At 37.7% G+C, this 11,943-nt stretch overlaps 1 protein-coding gene across 10 annotated transcripts in view; it reads right to left on the reverse strand.

Annotated features, from left to right (window-relative positions):
• CDC42BPA (CDC42 binding protein kinase alpha) overlaps positions 1-11,943 on the reverse strand; it is a 186,856-nt gene that overhangs the window by 12,522 nt on the left and 162,391 nt on the right. For 8 of the 10 annotated variants that reach the window (XM_027713001.2, XM_039378680.1, XM_027712995.2 and 5 more), the window contains 4 exons: positions 10,901-10,998; positions 9,290-9,374; positions 7,420-7,543; positions 5,958-6,075 (listed from right to left, as the gene is read on the reverse strand). In XM_027713001.2, coding sequence (XP_027568802.2) covers positions 5,958-6,075; positions 7,420-7,543; positions 9,290-9,374; positions 10,901-10,998 — 425 coding nt within the window. Of the gene's footprint in view, positions 1-107; positions 1,999-5,957; positions 6,076-7,419; positions 7,544-9,289; positions 9,375-10,900; positions 10,999-11,943 lie in introns of those variants that run through there. The other 2 variants (XM_027713003.2, XM_027713002.2) reach the window with 2 other exon arrangements.

The following is an 11,943-nucleotide window of genomic DNA, read 5'->3' on the forward strand; positions in this document are numbered from 1 at the left end:
ACAGGTTCTTACATTGTCACCCCCAGTCCCCTAAGCACCTTCCTGAGTCATATGGGCCTGCTGCCCCTGCTGTTGCTAAAACATTAAAAACAAATAAAACTTTTAACTCATTGGGAATAGATTCTAATATTTATTATTTTTTGATATTTCAAAGAGCACCACAGTTGTAAAAGGTGCTTTACAGACAGTTGAGAAGCATCAGTTCCCTGCCTTGAGGAGCTTACAATCTAAAATAGACATAACACAAACAAAGGAAGGTGAACACAGGTGAGGTGGTGTGGGGAGAAGAAAAGATGAAAATACACAGCAGTTAAGAGATTGTAAGAGCTTTCCTTCTGTTATTCATGCATTTTAGTGATTCCATTAAAAATATCACCCGTACAACAAACACAGAGTATTTCCAACAGGAGGGAACAGTGTTTTGACAGGGCAGGGACACAGGTCGTGTGGGAAGGTGAACTGGTTAGTGTCAGACAACTGGGACAATTCACTCTGCTGCAGACAGACGCCACCAGGCCCACGTCCTTCTGCACACTCCTGACAGCGCTTTAGTGATGAGGGGACTTTGCACTGCTGCCTCTGTGCTGCAGAGGATCAGGCCCCTAGCACATAAAGGTGCCAAAGTATTGGGAAATTCAGATGTTGTTAAAAGGTCAACTGAGCAATGTGCTCCCCAAGTGTGACATAAAGAAGGAGAGGGGAGAAATAACCCTGGAAATTAAACAGAAATGATTTCTAATTCATCTCTATGGAATGTGCTGACACAAGTGCTCATAATTTAAAGTCACCTAAATCCAGATTTAACTGAGAGCATTTCAAGGCTCGGTCTCCCTCCCTGTGCCACCTGTACACGCTCAGCAGGTCAGCCTGCACTGGGGTGGTTTGCCCATGGACAGCACCAAATCACAACACCTTTTCTAATTTCTAACTTTTAAGTTCCTCTTCCCCTCATTCAACTGATTTCATCACCTTAAAACAAACATTTCTGAGTAATGTTAGAAATGTTAGGACTTAAAATATAAAATATGGTAAAAATATAGCTTACCCCTCCACTAAACCTAAGGCACTACTTTTTTGTATGTGGAACGTATTAAAGTCTGGAAGAACATTAAGTCACATCCCAATACATATTATATCAAACATTATTGTTACTGTTCTCTTCATTTCAGCTGGTAAAATCCAACCTTTTTTTTTTTTTTTTAAAACACATGGTTATTATGAGGCTTTGCCTGTTAACCAAAACATCAATTACCACATTATGGCATATAAGACATAATATACATTAAATTGTTATTAGTAACTTTAGCAGCATCTAAATATCAGTACAAGAAGCCACCATTCCAAAATGGTCCAGGACAGCAGACTTTGCTGAGTTATCTGCTCACAACAGAGAACTGGCAGCAAAGCCAGCTACATTCCTAAAAGCCAATAAGGGAGATATGGCAGTGTCTAAAATCACAAGCTAAAAAGCAGAGGGTAGGCCAGCTGCAGACCATGAAAATATTTAGCCAGCATTCATGAATGTGAGAAAGCCACGATATGGCAGCATTTTAAAAATGATCCTCCATGGAACTTTCTCCATGGACTCCACCATTAGATGCATGCATGGGGTTCTCACTTTCTTTAAAGAATACCAAATATAGATAAGTATTCATTTACTCTAAAAGTTTCTCAATTGAAACAAGCAAAGCTTCACACATCATCTAGAATGGAAGTAGAATGGCTCATGTATAATGAGGTCAAACTGAAGCATAATGTTCAAATATAACGGCAGTCAAGACCAGCTTTTGTATATAAAAATACTTAGGCATGCAGAATATGAAAGCAAAATCAATCCTGTACATCTGATGTACACAGAGAGGTGGTCTGTGCTGCAGTAAGTGCAGTTCCAGATTTCAGATCTTCACTACAAAGGAGCATCCACGATAAAGTGGCTTCAAGGGACAAGAGGGCAGAAGGGAGGCCAGACTGTACGGCCAGTTAATTGGTGACAGGCTGCTAGGGAAGAAAAACATGTAAACAAATAAGTTTGGGGATACACTAACAGGAACCATTCTAAATTGTACAAACAAGACAATGACCCAGATCCACATCAATAAAATACAAATATGTACCGATTACTGCTCTGCTAATAGCAAACAAGAACTTCTGATTTCTGTTGTGTTGCAGCCCACAAAGTTGCGTGTCAAAGCCAGACTGTAAGTGTTCACCATGAAAAAAAAGAAGGATGCAAATTTACAGTGTCCTGAAAACCCCTAATATTTTCTCTCTTAAAATCTGATCTCTCTCTCTCTCTGAGCCTTGGGCATGGTTCTGCCCAAACACAGGGCTATACTGAAGTCAAGGATGTCTGCTCATGGAGAGAACAATGCGGGATTAGGCTAACAGACTTCAATTTCCCATAAATGCATCATCGTGTCTGGTGCATAGCAAGACCTCGGAAACAATGCACAGAGAAAGCACCTTCCCCCCTGTGGCTGCATCAGCAAGGGCAAACACACAGTGGCAGATATGCTGCACATATATAGGCACCTGATACAACACACCAAATAACCCTAAAGAGTTTAAAACACTCCTTTTATTCCATTTATTTTGTACGGTTACAATAAAAATTAAACTCTTTAAAGTTGGTCTTTTAAAAGACATCGTTAAGAACAGTGGTGGGTAGAGGGCAAGCAGGTTCCTGTTGGCTCTGCACCCACCAGGCAGTTACACTGTGGGTCAGGGCAGCACAAGTGCATGTCCTCTCCTGCCCACTGACACAGCACAGCCCACCCACCAAGGACCATCACCATCAGTTCTAATTCTGTGCTTCGTTCAACTTTTGGTATTTCCCCTGAAAAAGGCAGCAGAGGCACGTTAGTGGGATTGTGGAGATAAATTTTGATTGGATTCACGTTGCATATATATGAGGTGAATATGTATATACTAATGAATAAATATAAATACATAGACATATATAAAAATTGTCACTTGCTTTACAAAGTTCATCCATGGATGCTAGATAAAAGCTAGTCTGAGCTGGCTATTTAGTTTGTGACAATTTCATTCAACACAGAGATTACAGTATTTATTCTCCATTAAAACCTATTTATTACTAAGGACCCTTCTGCCACACAGCACTATACTGACTTCAGTGAAAGAGCATGCTGGAGCTCATGTTCCAGCCAAATTTGAAAGCATTCAAGTGAGAAGAAACTCCAAATAAAAAGGCCCACTCCATTCTTTCATACAATTTCTGCATTCCAGTATCCCTTAAAAAAAAGAAGTTGTATCACTAAAATAGCTTGACAAAGAGAATGTGAGAAGACTCTTAGCCTTGCACTGCTTGCTCCCCCTAGCTGTAGCCCTCTTTAAAAAGAAAAACGTATTTTACCATCCGTTTCCATAAACAAAACTAGGCATTCTCGAAGTAAAATTCTGCAATCTCTCCCATAGTGCATTAAAAATAAATACTTTCTCTTCTGAAACATACTAATCTATTTCAAAATAGAAAGAAGATGTCCAGATGCAAAATCATGACACATGCTAAACAGCACACAAAAAACCCCCGCTTTTGAGCTTTTTGGAATAAGGTATGAAAGTAGGGAAATAATTCTATGTCCTGATAAAGGAGCCACCATACAGATGAACTGTACGCAGGGTTCAATGAGTATTCTTTACCTTGTGTAGTGATTCTCCAGGAAACATCCTGTTTCCATCCCCTCTTCTGATTCTAAATTTGTCTTTCCAAAAAAAATTAGACTCGATACATAACCTCACATGCACACATAACTTCTTTTCTTCTATTTTTGTGCCTGAGAAGTCAAGTATGCAGTCTGGAACAGACTAAATGAACACTCAGTCCAGGTAAGTACCTTACAGGAAGCTGTTGGAAAAGACAAATCTGCCTAGACCTAAGCAGCCCTTGACAGACCATTTATTTCCTAATTTCAAGTTGCACTTTCAAATTCACATGCTTTTAAGTCCCGTGCCTGACGCAGTTCTGTACCCGTTAAGTTAGGAATGCAAATACAATATGACATTGCAAGGAGGTGACAGAAAAATAGACAAGAAATTCGCTTTATCTGCAGTGACATCTCCCAGCATTAAGACTGGCACCTACTTGCAAAAAGGAGGCTATAATAGAAACTTCAAAAAAAGAAGCTGCAGCAGTGGAACAAGTGCAGGAATCAATTGTATATTTTACACATTTTCTAATGTCCTCTCATCACTTTTAAGTGTGGAAAGTGACTCATGAATTTCTTTCAAAACAACATATTGATCGGTAACAGTAAAGTAAAAGTTCTTAAAATGTGGCTTAAAATATGACCTTTGTTCTAATACAAGGCTGGAGGAATTAGAATGAATTTGAAGCTAAAAGCCATTTAGAGATGACATAGATGAAGAAATATTAATCCATCTAAATACAGAAAATTGTCTTCTATAGATAAAATCATTCCTCGTTTTACACTTGTCAGATTTGGGGTTTGGTTAAGAGTCCTCGCAGCTTTTGGTTCCCATGAACTTTCAACTACTGATGGTGTGACACAGGATGTCTTTTACCGTACCTTTAGAGGTAGCAGATTATTTTCTCTGTTTGAGAAAAGTCACAAACATTTTAAACAACCCACCAGAAATGGAGAAATGAAGAAAGGTTCTGATCTACATTCTGCCCTGAAGCAAATTACCATTCTTTGTCTAACATTAGACATATGCAATCTTGTATCCAGGTGAGATAAACACTACCTGCCAACTTCCCTCAGATTTGCCATGTGTTTTCTAAAAGCAGTTCCTTCATTATCTATTCATTTATAAACACAGATACAATATTGGTTTTTTGCTCATTGCACTGAATATATTTGTTATTGAGAGGTTTCTCAGTGTGCCTAATACAAGATTTAAAGTCAGTGTGCTGACTTTACAGCCAAGTGTAATATAAAAGTACCATTTGCTGCAAAAGTGAGGTACAATGAGTATTCAAAGGCCAGAGATTATGCTCCCAGACTTCTGAACTGGTGTAACTGCATGGCACACTGTATTTTCCAGTCTTAATTGTTTCCTTTGGGCTTTTCAGCATCAGAATATCCCAAATTCAGCACCTCCTCCCTGCTTTCTGCACAAACTCCAAGCAGTAATGATGACTGTTTTAGACAGGAGTTCTGTACTAATGCCTATGTCTTAAGTTAGTACTCATATCATCTGTTTGATATCATATCACCTCATCTTTTTTACAGTGCTAATTAGCATCTGAATCACATCTGTGTCACTGTGGATGAGTTTAGAGAACAACACAGAACACACAAACAAGATGCTCAAGGTAGCTTGAAGCAAGCAGTATGACACTCTCTTAAGAACAAAATGTTAATTGGTCTTCAGTTCAACAAAAATTTCATTGACTTCCAGGTGAGTGTTTCCTACGTAAGGTTTTATGGAAATGAACACGTGTGTGCGCTATTACATATTTTCTTTTTCTCTGTTTCACTGAGACTACTTAATCTGGAGAGAACATGAAGACAGCATATTTGGCATGGAAAGAAATTTGGGCACTACACAGTATTAAACTGCTACAGGAAAACAGGTTGTAGAGAGAGAAACTAAGTTTGAACTAAAGATTGGAAGAGAAAAAAGGAATTGAACTACAGTTCATGAAGAAAGGAATTTCTCTTTCCATGCCCACAAAGAACACAGGCCCAAATCCTTTTAACTCTGCCCCTTCATATCAGTCATAAAAAATATCAACACTGTCAGGCCAATCTGTCTGAAAAACCCAGGGGCATTAGGCACTCCTCCTCCTCTCTCCCCTCAGTGCTGAAGTGTCACCCTCCTTGGTTAAACTTCCATTTCCCCAGTTACACTGTTCCTGATATGAAATACATCCACACTTTAAACATACATTAAAATTGTAATTGTTTTTCTCTCACTTATTTGCAGCCTCTGTTGCAGTCAGTCATTCTCACATGTACTTTTGTACTTACCATTGGAAGGTCTTTGAGAATCTGTATACCATCTCCTGGACCCATATGTGCTATGTGGTTAAAATTAGTTGGGTTAGAAATTAACTTATTTCTCATTTCTGGATCACGTAGCATCTCCCTGGAAGAAAAAACACTGTGCTCAGGTATTTTGCTCTAGGTAAGGATGGGCATTTATAAAACATGTACAGCTTTGATTATCAGCTTCTTTCAAATGGAAATTAACGAGTCTTTTCCACCCTAAACGATTCTATGATTTTATGGCTCTATTTAACCACATTAACAGTGATAACCCCCTGCTATCAGCACAGGCATGGAGAAGCTTCCAGCTTGAAGAGGGCAAGGAGCCAGAATAAAACAATGCTTTTTGCCAGCTAAGAGCCCGTGCCCAGTAGTTACTAACGTTCAGAGAATATATAACCACTATGACCTGTAAAAACCCCTGTAAGATGAGTAAAAGCAGAACTCATTTGTGATGTGTTACAAAGTGGAGATGAAAATGAAGTTATAAATATGAAAATAGAATTAAAATAATACTGCAGTACCTTTCTCAGTCTGTGGTCAGAATTAAAAGCTCCTCAAAATGGCAAGGATGCATTTCAGAACTCAGAATAAATAAAACTTTAAGAGACCAAACTTCAATCAACTCAGAAAAGGCAAGGCCAAGAAACAGAATTTTATCTCCACTGCATACTGCTGTTACGTTCCTTAGAGCTAAAAAGAAAGACAAGCTGGGAGCCACCCACTGGTGGAAGATGTTGAAAATTAGAAAACTGAAATACTCAGTTCTTGGAGTGTGGCTTAGCACAGTAGCAGGTCATTTTTAGTGAGTGATACTAAATGGTCAGTAACATCCTCTGCGAACACTGCAAGTAGTGTAGACCTATTTTTGTTGCCATTTAGGAAAGTATTCGTAAGCTATTCAACACTCCTATTAGAAATACATCCTGAAGTCCTGTGTCCTCTGATGAGGTGAGTTTTGTGAGCTTTATAGAGAGTTTATGTAGTTAAATCTATAAATCAAAAAAGCAGATGTCTTGGAGTACTGGTGAGAGTAGAAGAGCCTTCAGAAAGAAAATCAGAACCAGAGTCTGAATGTAATTAATCCATATGCATAATTAGCAATGCAATCTCCTTTTGCAAAGTGTTTATTAGAGATCTTTATATATACAGTGTATGTGCACAGCTATGCAGCTATATACAGTATGTGGAGACATGCATTCCAAATCACAGCTGTTTCACATAATTAACCTGAACTAATGAATATTTGTGCATCCAGTGCATATCCATATCCAAACTGGCGTTAACACAAATTAAACATTGAGGATTAACACGGTAGCGAAGAGACAGAAACATCTGAATGGGCATTCCAGAAAGCAATGCATGAAGTACTACACTGGCACCAGTCACTGTCCCTCAGCGCCTACAGGCATGTACAGAAGACAAGTACATGTTGAATACCGACCTTCTCTGCTGCATCCTCTCCTCCTCTGGGACTCTGAAGGAATAGCGGCGCTTGTTGTTGATGTTTCGAACCATTTGCTTCCGGCTGTTATCTGATGTCTCAGGGACCACGAGTTCATCACCCTCTGAAATCAACACAAATATGGTGATCTGGTGGGACAATGCATGGAATTTGAATTCGAAGAAATTTCTTCCTCTGCCGTCACTAAGTGTTGAACACCACTCACTTCCCATCAAATCCAAACAAATATTCTTTGGTTTATGGGTTTTCTTGGCCACTATCTGCTACTCTATTATGTAGCAATAGACTTAACCCTTCTTCACACACAACCTGCCACACTTGTGTTCTCACAACAGCACTGATTCATTCTTTCAAACAAAACACTTAGGTGGGCAGGAAAGGATCTCAGTCCTCTGTCTCAAACTTTCCTTGGCAGTTCTCACTGAAAAAAATCACTAAAACAGTCTTGTTCTGCCATTCGTCTGGAAACTCAATGCAAGATTCTCTTTCATTCATTCCCTGCTCCAAAGAGACTACTCCTTTTGAATTGTTTAAACAGTGCTGTATCTTGGTGCAACTGTGGGAAAAGGGAGGATTTTTTCCACATGTGTACATCTGGCCAAGGCACCTTTATTAAAGACATGAAAAGTACAGCAGTGATAATCATACAGTAGGATTGTTACTTTGAATGAATGCTGCAACTCCTCTGCCTTTTATATACTTTAGTCTATATATATACATGAACTTCAGTCCATATATATATATATATATATATATATATATATATACACATATATATATACGGAGACTAAAGTTACCCTCAGTAAGCTTGAACATACCCAACACCTACTGCTCACTGCCAAAACAGGTTTTGTATGGAACTGAAAACTCTTCTTTCCTTAAGATCAGCTGGAGATTTCCTGAAGGGTGAGATCTACTAGATAAGTATTTTCAGGAAAAAAACCTGCAGACTTCTAAAGAGATACACTGTTTAGGTAACACACAGGAGAAAACCATCAGCCTCAATTCTGATCCTATGCTCTACAGTTTTTCTTCTCTTCTGCTCTACTTTTAATGTTCAATCTTTATGAGACTTGAAAATTCTTTATACACAGCTGTAGTATATTGCTCCTCTCTACCACTGTTATTGCTTTTGTACTAATTTGCTAGCAATTTAAATAACACTGAAACACTGCCAACAGCAGTAAATGTTTCTAGAGTGTTTATTTCCACTATTTTCAGAAAGTTGTTAACAAAAGTTTACAGCTTTTGGTTGTTAAAACAGAGCATGTCCCCGTTCTATCTAAGAGGTTAAACAAAACTTTAAGGAAATTCCTCAGGAGTACACTTATGAAATGGGCTCTAAAAAGAAAAAAAGTCAAAAAGACTTATAATAAAAATAGACCAGTGAAGCTAAAACTGTGGCACACAGCCATAGTGGCCCCAGTAATAAGTTACGAATACATAATATTACATTACTTTATAATCTTTGGGAATTTTTTTTTTTAGGTTAAGTATAGTATTAATTTTAATCTAGTACTGCCAAGATCACTACTAAAGTCTTTAATTGTGCAAGCATTTTTAGACAGCATTCTGGCAGGTGATCCCACATTTGGAGGGAGCATCTAGTCATTCTATTCTCTACTTCCAGTCTTCATTCAAGTCTTAATTGAATATTCAAAAGGAAAGAAAAAATTCAGAGTAGTAGGTATCACTGAAATCAGTGGGGAATCTAGAAGCTTTGGTTTTTTCCAAAATTAACAAGAACACATATGTTTGAAAGATCACTTTCTACAGTGAGCAGTCCCAGGCACAGAAAAACACTCTAAACAAAAATTTGCATGATGAAAATTGGTTTCTCTTTACTTACCTGCCATTTTGTTTTTGAAATATATTAATCTAACTGTCTCCAGGCCTAAAAGGTTTAGGGATCCTTCTGTATTCAAGGGTCGTACCTGAAACAAGGAAAACCAGTCTCTGTAATAGTAATAACTCACATTTCTCTACTGCATCTTATTCTGAAAGCTCCAAAATGCATTATAAATGCTATAAAAGGAGCACTGCTGTAGAGTCAAACAGGAAACAGAGTCTCCTATCTCCAGTAACACATGGCAGCTCTCAAAAGTAGCAACTGCAAGTCATTATAGCCACACAGAAGAGTTAAAACAATTTTAGATTTTAAACTTCTTTTGGGAAAATGAGTACAGAGAGGGTTACCTAAAATTCCACTTTAAGAAACAGGCTTAACACCATTCCTCCCAGCATTTAAATAAATAGTTCTGTTAGAAGTCTACTTCATATATCATTTCAAGTTTTTCTATCAGATGTGCAAAGCAATAAGTTGGGCTTTTGTTTTGTCTTAGTACCATGTCACAATTGTGCTCTGCAACTTGATAAGAGTGTATACAGACTGCTAAAACCTACTGGTATTTGTAATTTCCAACTTAAAAATGACAGAAGCATTCCACACTCTGAGTCTGCAAACTGTGTTAGAAACCAGCTCTTCATAATAAATAGACATTTTTGAGTCTCCTGGATGTAGCAATTCTTGTTTGATGAAAGTAGTTTTATCCATTAAATGGGAAGTCTTGAGCCAAATATTAATCCAAGTACTAAAGTGCATTCTTACTGTGTAGGAAAAAATGATCCAACTGCTTAATAACTCAGTTTGGACATCAGAAAGAAATTTCCCCTAAATTTCAGATTTTTCTTCTCTCCTTAAGATGAATAATAGTCGAGCACCTTGATCTTTTGCATTATTTATTCTTACAGCACTGCCAGAATACCCTGGTCTGCATCTCACACGTGGGAAATTGATATACTGAGAGACTGAACGATTGACACAAGACCACAGGGGCAATGTCCTGTAATTCTATGTCACTGGAATGCCAGTAAAGGAATGATGTTGACAATAGCATGAAGCTGAAGTTAGTCTAAACTATGGGAAAAAAACTTTTCTTATTTCTCTCCAAATACAGCTGAGCAAACACCTACTAAATACCAAAGAAGTGTCAGTTTTCAGAAACTTTTGATAAGAGATCCAAACCTGACATCATCCTGGTTTTAGTATTTGTACTGGTTGAAACAAAATGTTCTAACCCTGTCTGTCTACAATGTTCTCAAGCAGCAGGAGATAGATTTTTGAAGGCTTGTTTAAACATTTTAACATCCACCATCTTCTGGCAATAACATAGATGCAATCAGTCCCAATGAAGCCATATGCAATTAATACCAAGAAACCGCTCTCCCTATTACAATAATATCATTAAATCTAACACAGTCATATGCTCCAGATTGAACATGCATCTAAAACAGTGAAACCACATGCAAACACATTTCGTATCTTCTATTTCAAACAAAAAAGCAGTAGCTCTTCTTTTAGGCCAATTATGTTCACACAAGCAGTTTTAATGATGGCTTCTAATGTGCTTAAAAAATGGGTACAACTGTAGCAAAGCATTGTTGAGTCTTGGCAAGTTACCTTTTTGAGAGGAATAGTTTGAATCCACTCCATGGAGTTCACGTCGAAGATGTCGATTGCGTTTTCACTGTACACAGAGAGGTATGGTGCATTGTAACCTGAGAGGGAATGAGTAGGTACAGTGTCATGTGCTTTTAGACACAGCCCAAAATACATAATTCCTTATGGTTCAACCATATTTATTTAGAAAAACCAAAATCAACACTACGCAATCCAACAATAATCTCTGAAAAATGTGTTTTAACTCAAATATGACCAATAAATTTATTCTGAAGGCAAACCAGCACCACCTAAAAACTTGGAATCTCCGTGACTTTCCTTTTAACTTTGCCGAAAACCCAACTACTTTCTGAATTATAAGAGATTACAGTTTATTCTGCCAAAGACTGATGTGGTTCAAAGTTTTTTTTCCTCTAAAAACCCTATTTTTAAGAGCTCATATTTTGTAAATGATGTGGTAGGAAAATATATTACTGTTATTTAATAACTGCCATTTGAATGAACTCAGCTCTTAGTCTTTGGACTATGCACTAAACGACCATCTATTGGAACGAAGCACTACAACAGAGTCATAAAAATCATGTTTCCTTCTAGCTTTAATTCTCTCTTCTTATTTTCTGGATTGCAAAGAGAATTCTTGTGCTACTTATCTGGCACATTTTCCCAGGATGAAATTTATTCCCCTGGGACCACTTCTAAAGGAGAATTCAGTACTTCCATGTCAGTAAAAAGACTGACATGGTCTGCCAAGACTAACAAGACCATTCAATTTGTGTCTAATGTAACAGCTTTTGCTATAAAATATACCTCTATTCTGAACTGGAATAACATCAAGTCAACTTCATTTAAGGCAATCAAAAAACCCACAAATATCAATGACCAGTATAGATGAACTACCTGTGAAAAATACCCATTTTTCAATCTATCGCAAAATCTTCTATTCTGATTCATTCATTCTCTGAGCCCATTGTAATAATCAATTGCCTAAAATTGCTTGAAAACCAGAAGTGAATAACAGCCTGTAAAAGGTGCTCCTTCCACAT

This window comes from Pipra filicauda, unplaced genomic scaffold (assembly GCF_003945595.2).
Source record: "Pipra filicauda isolate LSUMZ 115617 unplaced genomic scaffold, ASM394559v2 scaffold143_size2779998_pilon, whole genome shotgun sequence".
Classification (NCBI taxonomy): Eukaryota; Metazoa; Chordata; class Aves; order Passeriformes; family Pipridae; genus Pipra; species Pipra filicauda.